Source organism: Astyanax mexicanus, chromosome 10, assembly GCF_023375975.1.
Source record: "Astyanax mexicanus isolate ESR-SI-001 chromosome 10, AstMex3_surface, whole genome shotgun sequence".
NCBI classification, from domain to species: domain Eukaryota; kingdom Metazoa; phylum Chordata; class Actinopteri; order Characiformes; family Acestrorhamphidae; genus Astyanax; species Astyanax mexicanus.
In genome coordinates this window covers 37272171-37291713 of record NC_064417.1, presented here as the reverse complement: position 1 = coordinate 37291713, position 19543 = coordinate 37272171, and the positions used below count along the sequence as shown (strand labels likewise).

The window sequence follows — 19543 nt, the reverse complement described above, 5'->3', positions numbered from 1 at the left end:
CCACCAGCATATAAAATACCTTGTATGCACAAACCTCTTTTTTCTTTCTAAAATGGCAAAAATAAATAAATAAATAAATAAATAATGAAAATAAAGAGAGAAATACACCAGCATTGCATCACCTTCTGTGCTTTAAACCTCTAAACATATTTATTTTTATTAAACAATCTGATTAAAATGTGTTATTTCATAAGTGCAAATTACAACCAATAAGAAAATTGCAGACATACTCAATTCACAGTTCTGAAAAAAAGGTCACAAACTGACATTCAACTAAAAATACTGGGTTCTAAAATCTTACATTTCTTAAAAAACACAAGTGTTCGAAATGCCCAAACTGTGTTTTCTAAATTTACAGCAGGTAAAAATTAATGCAGGCATTAGTTGACATATAAAGGTTATCAACCTATTAAAGGCAACATTATTAAAAACTATACAGTGAATAACTTGTGCACAGTGTAATAAATCTTCTGTACATGCGTTAAAGGCCTGGCTGCACTAAGCTGGGTGTGCTATAATGTAATTATTTGGTACTGGTTTTTACTGTAGTCTCATACAAGACATCACATTTTAGTATTTAATGGATCAAATGAATTAACCTATGCTGCTGCCTTCATAAGTATGGGTCAAACCTGGCTAAGGACAATACTCTCTGAATTACACTTATAGCAGAGTTTTGGCACAAATGTGAGGCACATACTGCTGAATCTTTAATACTACCACATCTTTACAGCATATCTGTGCCTTTAAAATAGTATGCCTTCTACTGCCTTCTTTTAATCATTAGGTAAACACATTTTCTTCTTGGATACACATGCCCATATATTATTACATAAGCTGGGCAAAGCTTATATAGTAGATTGATTTCTCTAGAAGGTCCAGCAGCACTGTTATGTCTGATCCACATGTACCAGCACACAACACACACTAACCCAACACACCACCACCCAAATAATACCTGATCTGTGGTGGTCCTGTGGGGTCCTGACCACTGAAGAATAAGAGGAAAGGATAGAATTGTTAAGGGGTGTACAAACAAGGAGGTGATCACAATGTCTAGTAAGAATGGGTGCCCATTGAAACTAAAATACATTTTAAAGAACTGGTGTTTCTACAGTAGATTTCTGAACTATATGGGCACTGCAGTGTATCCAAGCCTTCAGTTAATATCAGCACAACATAATCTGCATACATTAATAAAAGTTCTTGCATACTAGCCAAGTAATATAAATTGAACATCACTGCTGTGCATTCTCTATAAACAGGCCTAGTATATAATGTTATAAAGTGTAAGGCCTTTTCACATTGTAAAGTTAATAATATTGCATGAAATACATTGATTATTGATTACTAATCATCTGGTAAATTCAGAAACAGATTAATGGCTTGACAAATAAGGTTAAGGTAGTTTGTCAGATGTAAGTATTGCTCCAAGACTACAGTTTAATCCCACATCAATCCACTGCAGCCGTCTTGCTACACGAGCTCAGGATTTTGTTGACGGCAGCAGCTTAAAGGGAGAATAATTTGCCTTCTGCTTTTCATTCCCTGTTTTTCTCTCCACTTCCTTCTCTTTTCTCGCGGCCTTGTTCTGTTTGTCTGTTTCCATCACAGTCCCTTGTTATAGGTCAGCACCTTGCAATCTGTTGCCATGGCGATTTCCGGCTCAAGGTGAGACGCCTCAATCTGTGAAGTGCAGAAAAGTGATTAGAAAGCAGACCTCTACCACAACCTTCATTATTCATCCCGCAAACACACACATACAGACACACACTTACAGCACCAAAATTAATGTCAACACAGGTCAGCTGTGGAAAATGGATTTTACAGCATCACTGCCTACAGGAGAGTGTTTAGAATATTTTTTTTCTTTATCCGGTATGAAGAAGGATCAGTGCAGCAGTACCTCAGACATCTGTGGGAAGAGGCTGATGGCCAGTGGAAGCGACAGGCCGAACACAGCCAGACACACCAGGCTGTGAACAGGAAGCACGAGCCTGCGATGAGCCTTTAACAGCGGATGCCTATCAGGGACAGTAGGAGCACACAAGACACAAGAATCAGGAAAAGAACCGTTGTTACACACTATGTATGAAACCTGTCAAAATAATACATAGTAAATATATTAATATACATATATAATATATAATCATGCAGTGTGACCACAGGGGGCCGCTTGAGAACACAATATAAGTGATCTGGGTGAGGTGTTACTGAATCTGTGATTGAGGTCTGTGTGTATACTGGCCTTGGAGCTCATGGTAAGGTAAATGTGAATTTTGCCACATGGATAAAACCCACTACTATCCATTTCTGAAGTTGTGTGAACATTTACCATTTCTTAATCCACAGTGTCACATTTGTAGAAGGCATTACCACCATTAATGGACAGCACAGTGGATAAAAATGAACTATTCATGTGAACAGGCAAGCAAATCTGCCAGAAATTACATCAGCATTCAATGCAGGAAGCCCCACACGCATATCCCACAGGCGAGTGCAGCATTCTTTAGCTTCTATTGGACACAGCAAAAGTTATGGGATATGATACTGGTTCTTGCTCTATGACATGTGGTATGTCAGTGTACTGTATTCCAGGGCCGTCATTAAAAATTGATAAATTGGGGGGCTGAGCTTTTTCTAGGGGGTCCAAAAGGACATAACTATTTGGGAAATTGTCTCATAGTATCAGATTTTTATTTGTTACAGACTTAATTACTGTCCATCCACTTACAAGAGTTTCAGGAGGTTTTTACAAGTGCAGTCTTAAATATGCTACTTAAATACTAAAAATAGATATTATTTCTCTATTAATGTTTTGTTAATTTTCTCTTATTTTTCCTGTGCAGCTGCCACTGTGCCACAAAGTTAAACTTAAATTTTCTCTTAAAAAATATAAAAACTGTATTTCCAAATAATTAATTACTGTGCCATTTCTATTAATTTCTTGTGTTTAATTTATCCCTTCATGATGTTCACTTACCAGTATATGTTTAATATATAAATAATGTTTTACATGCCAGAATGTGTTATATTAATATTTTAAATAATCAGTATCAACTTCTCTTTATCTCTTACAAATAAAAATACATTCTGATTACTGTCTGATAACCTGAAAATGTACAGTGCCTTACTAAAAAAACAGTTCATACAACTTTAGGGTAAGTGTGTGGGATTAAACTGCTTTAGAGTAAAGAAGCATTTACATGTAAATGTATTGTGACTGTGATTGATTACAAAAAAAAAAGCAAACCAAAAACACTGTTAATATATATATATATATATATATATGAACTGTATGAGCCGTGGAGTGAACAGTATGTTCTATCTAATGTTTTTTTATTAAGAGAAAGGAAAAATATATATAAAAATATATTCACAATATTGACAATTTATTGTAAATATGAGTGTTTACTTCTCCAGGTAGGCCATGATCATTGGTGGGAGGACAAAGATAGGCAATGGTAGGACCACTCGTGTAAAAGCTGTCTCCATCAGTGCCTGTAGTAAAAAAAAAAAAAAAAGCAAATATATATATTTTTTCCTCCATGATTTAAAATGTGTTCTTACATATTTTATTTTATAGTAAACAAGACTTGAGTACTTGAGATGCGTTGTCAATAAATAACGTTTCAAACTTAATATGTTTCTTGATATTGTAACTGTTTTTGAACGGAAATCAACATATAATTGTCATTATTTCCCAAGGATTTTGCTTTAAAATGAAGTATAATGTATTATTCTACTACAGTCATTTACACAAAGCAGAATCACATTTGCTTTTTAAAATCACTACATTACAAGACTAAATATGAATATCACATTGCTGTGATATATGAAATCTACTGTACTGTGGAATACATAGTATATTGTGGTATGTTCTATATATACTGAGGAGTGTATATGTGTACATACTGGTATGTACAGTATATTTGCTGTGCGTATCACTGACTCACTCACATGTTTGGCAGCTATTTTTGAGGAGCCCACCACATTCCCGTTGCTGTCCAGCACGTCAATTCCCTCTGAGAGCTCGTTGTGTCTCATTAGGGCCACATTACAGATGTTAGCGCTGGCTGTGAGGAAAATGTAGAGATCAGTATAAACAGCCAAAACACAACTTGTTTATATTATCTGTATAAACTGTATAGTATGAATAAAAACAGACTCTTATGTAAAGGTGCTTCCCTTATAACAAACCTCATTCCTTTAATTATTCTGAGTTAGGTTTATAATACCAAAATACAAGTATTTCAATTGTGATATTGGATTTTTGATGAACAGCTATTCTACCTATTATGCTGAGGAGCAGTCAGTCAGCAGGGGGAGCTCAACATATAGGGGGAGATCAATATAATGTGGGATGCATTTCAGCTCAGTACAGTCGGATAACGAAAATGACGGCTCACTTTGGACTGAAGCTTCAATGCCTCAGTACTGTACGCACCCACAGCAGGGAAGGGGACGAATCTCTGGATGATGAGCCGAGTGGCTGGGCTAAATTTCCTGGATTTCTTGATGAGCACGTTCAAACCCACCTACAACACAATGCACAATTTAATTAATGAGTCAAACTAATCCATATTTCTATTGTAAGTGCTCTGACTATTCACTTTAAGGAAGGCAAAAAGAAATAGTATAAATGTAAAAAATTTACAAAACTTAGAAAACACTATTGCAATATATATTATTAAAACACATATGCACATATGTGCAATAGGAGAGTTTGAAGCATTTTAGATCACATTAGAATGAATGCCAGTCAACCTAAATACAGCAAAGGTACTGTATTTGGTATGTTGTGATCTATTTAAAAAAAATAAAGCTTGGTTCCAGATTCCAGATTTCACCTGGATGCTCCCAGTCAGCATGTGGATTTGCTCGATTCAATCACCAGCTAATTTAACATCATTTAGTAGATTAACCAAATAAACACAAATAATACTAGAATGCCAAAAAACAGATTTTGTGATGTTTTAATTAAAAAAAAATACGTAAAACCACTTCTTTTTATATTTATATTTATCCTTATACTAGTGGTTTACTGGGTAAACAAGCACTAGGGCCCAATCACATTTCACCCCTTGCCCCTAGGAATAGAGTGAATTGTTAGAGTTACATCACCCTCCAAACAGAGGGTTATCAGAAATCACTACAAGGAAGCTGTACAAGCACCCAAAGAAAAGGTTCAAGTTTAGTGTTTTCTTTGTTAGAAATTGCATTAATCATTTAATTTTATTCTATAATTTCTTAATAAAAAGTCCATCTTGGTACCTATCTTAAATAGTGCAGCAGTTCTGGTATTTTCTGCTGCATTTAAGGTGGTACAGGAACATTTAAATTGGAAGAAGAATCTTCAGCTCATTATCACCAAGGAATTAAGAGTGGAAGAGAGTTAATAAATAATAATAAGTGAAATGCTGACCTTAATGTAGCTAAACATAGACCCACTAATAACCTGCTAATTTATTTTGACAATGTATCAGGCTATTGAAGAGTTGTCTCTTTTTTTTTAGGGGGAGGATTTTAACCAGGATGACACTTGAAAACAAAAGGTAGAGGAACAAATAAGAAACACAATAGGGTTTACTGTCCAGATTAAGAGCTCTCCCTCTCTTTCCTTTCTTTCTATCCGTCACAGATGCCTTAAACTTTATACACCAAAATGATTAATGTGAACAGTAATATTAAAAGCACAAACCGCAATAGAGACAGCGCTCGTGACAGCTCCCAGGTATCCCTGTATAAACCTGGAGGTTGGTGTGGGCTGCAGAAACAAACAGCAATATCAAGATAAGTTTCAGGAGCATCTGCAGCCAAGGGCGTAGGAGCGGGCTTGATATTGGGGGGGACACATTTGCCAATATGAACCCAAGCCCACCCAATAGTTTCCTAGAACAACATTTGTGGAAATTACTTTTAATTAAAAGTAAATTATTATTATAAGGTGATTTTACAACCTAAACATGTTATTCCACATTACAGCTACTGTTGTTAGAAAAATTATGCAAGCAATGTCTGAGTTATGTACATATGACAAAATTTTCAGTTATCACCTAATATTTAAAATAATATAACAGATTATTATTATTATTATTATTATTATTATTATTATTATTATTATTATGTATTGGCATGTCAATTCTGTTGTATATTTACATTTTCTCCTGCACTTTTATTTTTTTCTACTGAGAGCTCTTCTTAAGATGGTGTCCTTTTATGTAAAAGAATGTAACTTTACGTTTCATAGAGACTTTTATAAACGTCAGGATATGTGGTCTTACTGTGAAATACAAATTAACAGAAGTCACGTTACAGCAGTGTTTCTCAAACCAGTTCTTATATATTCTACTGCATATTAAAACTGTTCTGCATATTCTAGAGCTTCCTCTGGTGGATATACATGATTCATTTAGGCTCCATAGGGGGCTAAAGGATTTTAACAGGTAAACTCAGTAAATGACTGTTTATTAGCTGATCAGGTGGAAAACACTAGTTTAGGGCAGTGATCGGGGTTAAGTAACTGCTTTAAACTACCAACTTAAAGTACTGTACGAAATTTTGGCGATCATCTACATCCAGCTTCTAGATAACTAGTTAGTTAAATCAATTTTCGTTCATTATAGCTCACAGTAAGTCCTGTAATCCTAAATGAATAAACAGTTTGAAAATTAAAGTGATTAGCTGATCAGGTACAGGGAAACATTACATATATATTTTATTTTTTTCCTTTAACCCTGACTCCCAATCTAGCTAATTCCAAAGATAAGCTTACACACTAACACAGCTGCAGTTTATTAATCACAGTGGGTTTAAACTGTGTGCTGATTCAGAGACGTGTATTTTTAACCAGCTATCAGAAACATATCATCACAGTTGAAGTGGTTAGCCTATCGTTACCTTTATTTTAGTAAAATCTCCGTATATTCATCTCTGTTTTAAAATCAGCTGAAGCTGCTGCGTCCCGATCCCGCTGCTAAATCTCACAGCGAGGGGGCGGGGCTTCCCCAACAGCAAACTGCCTCTGCTCCGCGCGCCGCAAAACCAGCAAGCTGATTGGCTGTTTCTACTGAGAGGCGTGACTTAATACCTGAACCGGCTCCGTGATTGGTCCGGTCTGTCTCCTCATTAATAGTACAGCTGACCTGAGCGAACTGATATCATTTTTGGGGGGGACAAATCCACCTGTTTCTAATATTGGCATCCCCCCCGGTTCCTACGCCTATGTCTGCAGCAGACTTTGCTCCTCACTTCTGAACACACACAATCTGATTCCAGCCCAGGGCATTGACAGCCTGGGGTTGGGGAGCAGATGTAGAACAGATGTCCTGCTTCTGCTTTAAGCGGCAACTAAAGGCCACTCAAGCGGAAGTGACACAAAGCATCGCTTCACTGAAAGGCCATCTGCAATTACATTAAAACTATATTAAAACAAAAGAACTGACCTGAATGAGGTGAGTAAAGCCACCGTACCTTTGTGGCATTGCGGTTGGCGTAGTTCACACAGGCGTTATGACTCTGGTTTAACCACTGCAGCACAAACGAGAGACCATAATGTCAGAGTAGAGGACAAGGAGGAATAAGCTAATGCAGGGAAATCACAGCTAAAGAGGTCTAAATAAATCATTCAGTATTCTTATTTCCAGGGATTCCACAAAACATACTACTGGTGGCAAGAAAAAAAATGCTGATGAACTATGGTCAAATATACATTTGGCCTGTCTAACTGTTAATATTCATAATTACTGCACTTTATCACAAAGTTCAAATTAACACTGGGTAGGATCTCTCTTTGCTCTTAAAACAGCCTTAATTCTGTAGAACTTTAGAACTTTAAGCTTATTGTTATTTTAGATCATCAAGGTAAGGATTTTGCTTTGAGACAAGATCCATTATCATGTTGGAAGTAACCATTAACATATTGTTAATTCTTGTGGTCATGAAAAAATACACATGACCTCAGCATCTGAATTTAAATAGGCTGTGACATTCAAGTTGATTAATTGGTTTTAATGGTTCCAATAAAATATTTCTTACACTATACTTACACCACATTCTCCAGGCTGAGCTGCTTAAACAAGACCAGTTGAGTCCAGGGTTGATGTAGTTTTTGCCAAATTCTGGCCCTATTCTTTTTGTGTTTAATGAGAAAGTATTTCCCCTCTATACAGTTTTGGTGAGCTTGTGCACAGTGCAACCTCAGCTTTCTGTTCTTGGCACACAAAACTGCAACCCAACAAGGTCTCCAGCTGTTGTAGCCCATCTAACTTTAGATTTGAACACTAGTAGGGCTGTACGATATATAATTTAAGCATCATCACGGGCGTAAACATGAGATAACCGCAAGGCCTCCACATGACTGGGCACATGCTTGTAAACGCACGTGTCGAAAGCTGTGCACCTCAGTCCGGCGCAGTTTTGCACAGTATGTCCAGTTACAGCTGAAATCATGTTTTTAATCTCAGAAAATGCTCTTATTTACCGTTTAGAGGCCATATTAAAAGGGGGGCCAATTATTGTTGTTTTACTGTTTTCCTTGGATTTTAAGTGATTGGCTGGCTCTAAAGCACTGACTCAGATCTTGGTCGGTCTGGATCTCTGACACAAGACAGAAAATGTATAATATTATAAATTTATAATTAATCATGTAATTAATTAATATCGTGCAGCCCTAAACACTAGTTTATTAAATTTTAGAATATTATATATTTTAGAAAAATTTTAACAGCCCATCTTGCACTAAATATTATGCCATCCTAAAAACCACAGAGCTATGTTTTATTTTTTTATATTCTGATGTTTGGTGTGATTTTTTTTTGCAGCTGCTGACCTGTATCTATGCATATATTCATGCATTACATATGACATGTGTAGGTGTGCCTAATACAGTGCTTAGTGAGTGTATTTTTGGAAGGAAGACTATCTTTACCTGCCAGAACACAGTGGTTGCCAGAGTCTGGTTTGGAAGGAGTAGGCCGACCACCTGCAATGTTGTTAATTACATTATTTACTTACAGGGGGATATCCAGTTACAGCAAAGTACATTAAACACTTACAGTAATAATAACAAAAGTATGATGTAATTTTATATGAAAATATTATTATATTAATGCTAAATTATAGCTCACTGAAACAAGCAGAGAAGGTCAGGAAAGTGAACTGTCAGCAGATATTTGTTTGTTTCTTTATATATATTCTTTATAAAATACTTCAATTTATGTAGTCTGACATTCATTTTGAAGAAACATGGCATTATTATACTGTCTGGCAAGTTCGACACACTAAGAAATAATTGAAAAATATCTAAATTATGTATAGTATACTATAGTATACTATATATAATATACTTTTATTGTATTTAAAAAGGGCAACAAAGGTATCTGGGTGTGTGCTATAATAAAAACTGACAAATGTTTCATGAGAAATGTAAAACTTACAATTGGTGTTCCAAATGGGACGTAACCTATACAGAAAAAAATATACATTTATCAAAATAATAGTACAAATAATAGACTAACTAGTCACATTACTCCTAATAGCGTCAGTGCAAATTAAAGAAGACTAAATTCTGACTTGAGAACAAATATATTCATAGGAGCCACAGTTTCTTTTGTAGCAAAAATATGCTCTTTCCACACAATGTTATTGTTTAGGTGACCTGTTTTATAGTCATTTTGTAGAGTAATATACACAGTATGTCCAAAAGTATCCCTTTCTCCAGATATCACTTTTAATGAGTTACGATACACCCATTGCAGACACAGGTGTCCAATTGTGCACACAGCTGAATAATCCTAATTGAAAGCACTCTAAACTGAATGGCCCATTCAGGAACAGCCACACAGGAGTCTAAGGCCACCCCAATGGCCAGTGTCGGCTAGAGGCCAAAGTCACCCAGTTCTGTGCTGAAAAGCAGTGGAACTAATACTTCTGGGATAAATCTGATAAATCCAACATCAGTGCCTCACTCTACTAACACTCTAAATACAATGGCTAATTACAATTACAATCAAATCCTCACATAAAATGTTCCATAATTTAATGTAAAGCCTTCCTTGAATGGCATCAACAAAAGGGGAATTACTCAATTAGTAACCCTTATTATGAAAGGAACAACACTCTGTGAGCAGTTCTCCACAAACTTTTAGATACAGCATATATTGTATTTATCTTCTATTCATGATAATCCACATTAGAATCAGGTTCAATTCATGCATCACTTCTCTAGTGTAGCTGTATTATGGGATGTGTGGTTTTGAAGAATTTCAAACCAGAAATCTTTCAGCTTCCACAAATATGCCACTACCCACTTAGCTACTAACACATGCCTGCTGCAAACAATCTGGCATGCCAAATGCTCATTAGTCCCTCAGAACACTGTGCTGTTGAGCCCAGTCATGTCTAGACTGTGTCAGAGTGCTGGCAGTGTGTTCTTCACAGGCTGGAATAATTAACATTCCTCTCTCATCACAGCCATGTGTTGAAAGAGAAGGTAATATTTGTTGGAGAGATAGATAGATAGATGGATAGATTAGGGGTGATATGAGGGGAGAGAGCGTCATATACCCACCCAATTGTGCTCTCTCAGACTTTGGCTGCTGATGGCAAGCAGCATGATCTGTATTTAAATTGGCTATCCTCTGATCAATATAGTAGCACTTCTGAGCACTTTTTATACATTTTATGAAAATAATGTTTTTTTTTGTTTTTTTTTTTACTAACCGTCTAATAAAAAAATAGATAGCGTATAAAAGGAGAAAACACAGCAAACACATTTACAAACCACAATCATTCACACTAAACTGCAGCTGTACCTGACATGCGAAATGGCATGAAGATCTTCTGTCCAGTGTCAGGGTGAATAATAGCCTGCAGTGAGAGAAATGAATCTTGTGCTGTCATTGTGCTGAGCAAGATGCAATTACCCTGAACAACGAACATACACACTCTCTTCTCACCTGCTTCACTTTCTGAGCCTCCCACAGCTGAAACACACAAAAACACACAAAAAAACCATTTAGTTTAGCTCCAGAAAAATGTGTTATCTCAGCTGATGCTACACAACAAAGAGCTTAATTCAAGTATCAAAAGCTGGGATTGCCGAATTCATGCCTATTTAGAATCATGTGTGCTAAAGGGATTTTGACCTGTATGTAAAACGCTCTATGACAGTTTGGTGATCAGCTTCATAATTCTAAATGTCCTGCAATCAGCCAGGCTGTGCCTATCTTTTTCTACAAAAAAAAAAGTTCAGATCATATAGCGCTATTTTAGTTGGAATAGAATTTATTAAGATAGTGAATGAATTTGGACACCTTGTTACGTGTGTGCTCACTACTGTGTGACAGGAGATTGCGTTGCATAACGACCTGAATATCGGCCTTCCTTAGAGAAACTGCATCTCCGAAAATGTACACTGATAATTCAACACTGTTTTAAGACACTACTACAATATGACTAAACCTGAAAATTAGTGTGCTTTATACTAAATAAGGCACAGTTTTGAATACAGCTAATGTCTCAGGGAGCGCCCTCAAGATAGGTGCACTGGAGGACTTCAGCATTTACCTTGTAACTAAGTAAATCACTGAAAGTTTACTTCAGAATAAGCGGAATCAGTGGAAAGGTGTCTTTGTACTTCACCTGTTCGGCTGTTGTTCCAGGAGGGAGAGTTCCATGTTTAAAATCGTCTAGGAGTGCAACACATTCCTTCAAGCGAGCCTGAAATGAATCAGAAACACATCACACATCATAAATTGTAACATACACGCATGTTACAAATGATGACATACACAAATATACATGACATACATGTCTAGTTCTCCATAAACAATCTCATTTATAAAAAATTAATAAATCAATAAATAATTGTTTTAATGGGAGGTTAATCTTTGTAGTTTTTACTATACCACAGTTAGTTCCAATCACACAATGATCCTAGGAGTACCAATATTGCACATAACTCTTGAAGTCTTATTTTGCCACATAAACACATAATGAAGCAATGCCTATAATACAAAACATCAGGCATAATAAATCAGTAACGTTTTAATTATCCAAGTAAGACTGCTAACAAGACTTGAAATTGCTGTTCATAAATACAGCTGTGCACATTTTGCCAGAAAGAATGGGCAAAATATTGACATCTAGATATCAAAACCTGGTAGAGACATACCATAAAAGCAGCTGTATTTGCAGTGAAAGTGTAGTTTCACTACATAAAGTATTCACTCAGAGGGGCTGAATACAAATGCACAGTATTCCTTTTATATCAGTGGGATTAACCCTTGTGTGGTGTTCATATTTTTGTTACTCGTTTACTTTGTTACTTGTATTTAAATCAGCAAAAGTAAGCAATTTTACATTAAAATGCTTTACACATGCTTGCTTCACCTAAATTGCAAGCAATATAAACAGCTTACATGGTTAATATTTGCCCTTTACCTTTCTTATGTTACATTTCTTTAAAAAAGTGCTACACTTTTTATTAGTTTTTTAATAAAATGTAAAAGAAAATGAATTTAACTCAAGATATGAGTAGAAAATGTGTTTAGTTTCAGGGTGTACAGTGTGTGTTTATCGAAAATGTGTTTTGATATGTGTTTTTCACAAAAAATAAGCCAATGCCAATGAGTTTGAGTTAGAAAAATATTTTTTGGTATCATTTGATGAAAAATGAATACCTCCTAATATTTGATCTGCTGCTTTCACTCTGATAATTGGAAAAGTATGAACTGTTCTTTGACTATTATGACTGATGGGCAGAGTCTGATAATGATGCCCGATAGCTAATTACTATTTTACTTTGCAGAATAAATTATGATTATGGAACAGAGACATAACTGTTACACTAATAATGTAAGATATTGGCATTGGTGTACTGTCTTTTAATGCAGTACCTAGTGCCCGTATATCACATTATTTCATCAACCTTACGTGTACCACTGCTTAAATTACCTAAAGGGCAAACAGACTACTATCTTTTTTAAGTAGCAAATGCTGCACTGATGTAAGAGATGTACTGTATGTTTATATGTAAAGAAAGTGTGCATGTGTGTGTTTTTTTTTTTTTTTTACCTCTGATACAAAAAGAGTTCTGGGGTCGATGATGTCAACAAAGTGTCTGAACCTGCCGAGGAAGGAGCTCTGGGGGGAAAAACACATTCCATTAAAGAGGCCATCAGAAACTGCTGCTCCAACACACCTGAGGACTTGATCAGAGTCCACTAACAGCAGGACACATGCTTTAGAAAGCTACACAGTGGAGACTGCGCTATAGTAGCAGTGTTTTAAACTTCTCAGTACTAACCACAAGACATAGAGGACATTTTTACCAAGCTTTTACACATTTTACACAAACAAGCAGAGCTGCTGTATTCTGTTCAACACTGCACAAAAATATATTAACCTGCTTGTCTATATGATATAATTTTAAAACTATTGATAGTACTAGTGTCACAATTAAATAAACTGAACTTTATAATTCATATAATTGATTGACAGTAAGTAATATTTTACATTCTTGGATGTCTCTCTTGCAGTATAAGCAAGAACCTGAGGTAATAATTAAAAATAATTGTAATAAATAAAAAAAAAACATAAAAAAGACAAGGTTGAGTAAATGAAAAATACCTCTGAACATTAATTCTAAATACTTATTGAAAAAACATAATATACCCTGGATTTCAAAACTTGACAGATTTAAATGTTCAGAGGTGTTGTTTAATAAGCGTTTTGCCCTATAAAAGGCTCTCTACTTTTGGGTTGTGTTCCTTTTAGTGAGAGATCGCTGATTGCTAGACATGCCTCTACAATGCACTCAAAGACATATTGCCCAGATGTTAAGACTTTGAGGATGGGCGCATCATTGGACTAAGAAAACCAGGATGGTTGTTTCTACGAAGTGCTCACTATTTAGGTTGTTTGTCTGTCAGCCAGCATTGCCATAATTTGCAGAGGTGTCATGAAAGTGGAAACCTGGACTGCTATGGACTGGAACTGTATTGTCTTTATCACAGGATTTATTTGATTCCAGAAACCTTCTAGAAACGTCATTTTTTTAAAATGAGTGTTTTTGGGGAAAATAACCAATAGATCAAATTGTATGAACCACTAAATACATACATTTCACACTCCCAGCAGTGTTTAAGTGAGGTCAGAAACAGCCTCTGATTGCTTACTGCCACTACTGCCATTCCCTTTCTCAGTTCCTGCTTCATCTGAGCACTGATGCCAGAGGCAAACCCAGTGCCAACTGTTTCAGAGGCCCGATGGCACAGAATGCCAAGGGTTTATCTGGCACAGAACACACACACACACACACACACACACACAGTGAGGAAACGGCAGCTTCAGATCGACTGCATCTAAGACACTTGCTTCTCACGAAGTATCAGCAGAAGAAATATAAATAGCTCTCAGGGTCTCTGGAGGTGTGAGTTTCTCACTACCTTTTAACTTTCAGTATCCGGCAGGTCCAAAAGCCTGCCAAGCTCACAGCTTTCCCACTAAACTATCGCTGTTTCGGCTGTGCAGGCAGCTGCTTCAAAGCTGCTTTTTTCTGCAGTGGTATGTGTGCGGAAGTCTGCGGGAGAAGACGCTTGTTAATAATGCATGTGTTTCTCCTCTCTGGAGAATATGCCGAGCAGATCACAGAGATGCAGCCCTGCAAGAACAAAAAAACCCTGCTGTATCCTTCAGCCGCCCTCCATCCGGCTAAAAACAGAAGCACAGAGGAAGCAGCCTGGTACCTGCCTGATTACAACATAACCTGTGCTGCTGTTTGTCCAGCACTAAAGAGAGAACACAGCAGGACACTTCCTGATTCACTGATTTATAAAGGAACACCTACTGATTTACTGCACCCTGCAGAATGCTAGAAAAAAATATGAGACTACATTTAAATTGACTTACTCTGCACTGTACTGTATTTAAAAACAACAGTAGCTATACAGTGCAGTAGGGGTGGGAAATAAGGGCTATGTAGGCTTTTCATTGTGATAAATTACAAATCATCCTTCAACATAAAGGGTCTTCACATTTATTTGTGTGTCGGGATTCTGTCAGTACTTTTAGAACAACAAACAACTGAATAAATGAATGATTGAATGATTGAATGAGTGTTTGGAGTCTAGAAGTATGACTCTTGACTCCTTGGGGTGTAAGAATCCTGGGTTCGGATCTCAGATAAACCCTCATTCTGTTATGACCCAGTCTAGGGATCAGACCACAACAAGTAATGAGAATGGGACACTGTGTAAATGTATCTGGGGAGAGAGTAGGACTGGGCGATATGAATAAAATCTAATATCTTAATATGTTTTAGCTGAATGAAGGTATACAATATATATCTCAATATTTTTTCATCCTATAAGTAAATAACAAAAATACACTTTTGAGACAAAATTAAATTTTAAACAGGCACTTCTTTTAACATTCAGCTGTAGATGAACATGAGATATATTGTAGATAAGAAAAGATCAATCCGCTATGTTAATTGTGGTCAGGTTTTTATCAGTACTTCTATATATTCTATATATATTTATTCATTCTATACAGTATATGTACATGAATGAATGAAGTATGTATGAAGTTATTTCTTTTCACATAAGCCAGCTTAACAGGCTGGAGTCAGAGTACAGGGTCAGCCGGTGCAGAGAGGGTTAAAGATTTGGCTCAAGGCCCCAACAGCAGCAGCTTAGTGAACTCTGGTATCAAATACACAACCCTGAGATCAATAACCCTGTGCTCTGACTGCTGAGCCACCACAATCCAAAAAAAGACTATTACACTACATTACATTGTAAGAGTCTGCTTACAACAGAGACCAAGTATTTAACAGCATAAACACCAGTAAAAACGCAATAATAAAAAACAAACAGGTGCATGCTTTGATACATTTTTTTAATGTTAGTTGTAAATCAGACAGTTATACTGTGGTCCCGGTATAGGTGGTAATGCTTCAGCTTTAAGAGAATATCTTATCAGATGATGACACAAAGTAGTGCAATTAAGCTGAACATTGCACCTTGCTCTTAGTGCAATCCAGGAATAATGGAATAACATAAAGAACCTTAACAGACAAATAAAGCCAGGAGACTCATTACTGCAGGTTCAGAGCCCTTTGTTCTGTGTTCAGTGAATCCTATTGTTATGTGTGGATGGAGCAGTACTCAATCAATAAACCCAATCCTGATGCTTCTTTTTGAAAACAAATAATTACTCAAAAATACCCTCAATTTGTATTTTAAGCAGTAGTTGCTGCTTTTTCTTCACATTGTGTTCCAGGATTTTGGAGGGCAAATTATTTTTTTTATTTACAATGTAATTTCATACCCTGCCTGGCCAAAAGAAATGTTGCCATCTGGATTTAACTAAGCAAATGATCTGGGGTTGCTGCAGTTGGTCAGATCTAGGTTTAGCAACAGTAAGTGCTGAAAGAATGAGGTCAGCTGACTACCTGAATATACTGAATACAGATCAGGTTATTACATCAATGGATTTTTTTCTTCCCTGATGAACACGGGCATATTCCAAGATAACAATATCAGGATTCATGGGGCTGGAATTGTGAAAGAGTGATTCAGGGAGCATGAGATCATCATTTTCACACATGGATTGTTCACCACAGAGTCCAGACCTTAACTCCATTGAGAATCTTTGGGATGTGCTGGAGAAGACTCTGTGCTGCGGTCAGGCTCCACCATCATCAATTCAAGACCTTGGTGAAAAATTAATGCAAAACTGGTTTGACATAAAACTTTTGACGTTGCAGGAGCTTATCTTAAAATTATGAGTTTCTTTTGATTCTACCTAGGTGAAAACCTCTGGAATATAATCAAGAACCAAGCTAAACTGCTTACATTTTTGCACCAGGAGTGGCATAAAGTTATCCAAAAGCAGTGTGTAAGACTGGTGGAGGAGAACATGCCAATATGCATGAAAACTGTGATAAAAACAGGGTTATTACACCTAATATTGATTTCTGAACTCTTAAAACTTTATAAATATTTTTTTTGTAGCAGTATTTAAGGTCTGAAAGCTCTGCATCTTTTTTGTTATTTCAGCCATTTCTCATTTTCTGCAAATAAATGCTCTAAATGACAATATTTTTATTTGTAATGTGGGAAATTTTGTCTGTAGTTTATAGAATAAAACAACAAACAACAATGTTATTTTTTTTAAATATATACCTATAAATACAAAATCAGAGCAACTGAATCAGAAACTAAATTGGCCTCTTATTTTTTCCAGAGCTATATATATATATATATATATATATATATATATATATATATATATATATATATATATATATATATATATATATACATTCTACAGATATATCCCCCTGATTAAATCCTGCACTGTATTCCAGACTGAAGGAAGGCTGCACCCCATTATTCTTCTTCTTCAGCAGTCCAGCAGCGGCACATGTCAGGGTGTGAGGAGGAGAGTGATGGGCATGTATGATCAGGTCTCGCGCTCAGCTTTAATTTCAGACTCCGTTAATTAAAGCTGACCGTGGCGTTGCTATGGAGCCCGGGGGATTTAAATAGACATTCATTCATTTGACCGACAGTGAAGCGCTCCCAGCGCAGCCGGCGGGGAAAGATGGAGGGATAAGGACACGAGAAGCCGTTACTTTGCATTCTTTGCACTGATGTGACCCAGATTTCCAGATACAGCCTGTCTAAAACCCGGAGAACAGATCTACAACCCGGGGCTGTGTTGGGTAATAAGTCATCTCTGAACTTTTTAGTGTGCAGCTGGCAAAAATGACTTTAAGCATTGTTTTACATTATTTTATATCCAATAATCTGCTTTTACTGCAATTAAATAACAGAATAACAGAATAACAGAAAACACACACACACACTCTGCTGCAGGAGAAGAGCAGGAGCAGCGCTGTGGCTCCGGCAGCACGCGACGAGAAAGTGTGTGTAGAGGCGCACAATCACTATCAAGTCAAACTGAGTAAAAATTAAAACAGTAGAAAGTGCAACAGGATTCCCGTCCCGAGCCCTCCAAACACCCCGCACAACGCAACCCCGCACACAGCGGACCCGGGGAACTTTTACAGAGCTGATGCTCGAACCTCGACAGAGATGAGTTGTTTATCGGCGCCCACCCAACCAAACCCCACCGCTCACAAAGATGCGAGATACCGCCAAGATAAAACTCGACAGAACAGGAGATTTACCTGGTCATACTGCGGTCTCCCCAGCTGAAAAGCAGGACAAACAGCAGACTCAGCCATCCCAGCCGCGCCGGAGTGCTGTTAAATAATGAAAAGCCTCATGAAACGGAATTTTAAAGAGTCAACTCGAGCACGAAACTCGTGAAGCAATCAGCCGCAAAGGAATGTGGGAGATGTAGTTTTCCCCCCCCCATTGTCACATTCTGACTACAGCTCTGGAAAACATGAAGAGACCACAGTTTCTGAATCAGTTTCTCTGATTTTGCTATTTATAGATATATGTTTAATTAAATGAGCATTGTTGTTTTACTCTATAAACTACGGACAACATTTCTTCCAAATTCCAAATAAAAATATTGTCATTTACAGCATGTATTTGCAAAAAAGAGGAATGGCTTAAATAACAAAAAAAAGATGCAGATATATTCTGGTTTAGATGATCCTGGTTTGCACATACCTCTACACAATGGATTAAACATAACGTGTACTAGTGTAAAATCGGATGCATGTGTAATGAAAAAATAAACCTTTCTCATTCTATGGACAATATGATGGTGTTTTGCAACTTATAGGCAACACAATGTTCTATTCAGAGGTCCCAGACAGCAAATATACATTGAACCAATATATATATATTCCATTTATAATGCATTGATACAAAATTGATCACCAACGCCAGAATAATTACTTTTTGCGCACATTAATTTAAGGTTGATTGAACACTGATTAAATATTATGGTTGTATGTGTATACGACCAGAGTGGAATTTGTTCCTTCTAAGGTTTCTTCCTCTTAATGTAAGGGAGTTTTGCTTGCCAATGTGTCACCACAGTAATAATTGGCATCTGTGTGGTGCTGCTCAAAAGAGGCGTGCACCTGTTTTTTGTAAAAAGCGCGATATAAATAAAAATGTATTGAAAAAATGAATTGAATTGTTTGCATTTAACTTTACTGACAGTTAAAAGTATATCTTGCTAGTATTTTATTGATATAGCTTCTACATTCATGAATCTAATTTTTAAAGATTTCATAGACAGCAGTTGGCTTACAGTGCCACCCAGTGGACATTAATTGCTATGCACTTATTTTATTAAGCTACAGTCATTTGAACTGTTATGCTGTGCATCATTAAAACCTTTACAAATCAATACGATAGGCCAGAGTATAGATTACTTTAATAACACAGAACTTACACATTTATTTTATAGTAGATATTGAACAATGAATAATTAATACTGAGTAGTATTTATTAATCAATCAATCTTAAAAGAATTTCCAGCACTTTTTAGCTACATATGTCTGCTGCACCTGTAACATATAATCAGTTACCATAGGCAATCATTC

At 36.4% G+C, this 19543-nt stretch overlaps 1 protein-coding gene across 2 annotated transcripts; it reads right to left on the bottom strand.

Moving 5' to 3' along the window:
* Nucleotides 1-113: 113 nt before the first annotated feature.
* On the bottom strand, nt 114-18382 carry sfxn5b (sideroflexin 5b). Of its 2 annotated transcripts, XM_007246364.4 has the most exons (14): nt 18203-18378; nt 13078-13146; nt 11644-11721; nt 10959-10985; nt 10815-10869; nt 9438-9463; nt 8930-8983; nt 7474-7530; nt 5702-5767; nt 4448-4538; nt 3961-4076; nt 3416-3501; nt 1907-2024; nt 114-1686 (listed from the first exon to the last, which is right to left on the bottom strand). In XM_007246364.4, exons 1-14 carry the CDS (start codon nt 18257-18259, stop codon nt 1609-1611), a joined length of 978 nt encoding a protein of 325 aa, XP_007246426.2. In that variant the 5' UTR covers nt 18260-18378; the 3' UTR covers nt 114-1608. The 2 variants fall into 2 exon arrangements, 1 of the variants encoding a protein (XP_007246426.2); XR_007440951.1 differs by lacking the exons at nt 114-1686; nt 1907-2024 and having other exon boundaries at nt 4410-4538; nt 18203-18382.
* Nucleotides 18383-19543: the final 1161 nt, after the last annotated feature.

Excerpts from the sequence above, each read along its gene's own strand:
- sfxn5b (XM_007246364.4), bottom strand. The coding sequence starts at position 18,259 with ATGGCTGAGTCTGCTGTTTGTCCTGCTTTTCAGCTGGGGAGACCGCAG. Across the intron at positions 4,539-5,701 it reads CGAGCGCTGTCTCTATTGCG|GTGGGTTTGAACGTGCTCAT; the intron begins GTTTGTGCTTTT and ends ATTGTGTTGTAG. Across the intron at positions 3,502-3,960 it reads CAAAAATAGCTGCCAAACAT|GCACTGATGGAGACAGCTTT; the intron begins GTGAGTGAGTCA and ends TTTTTACTACAG.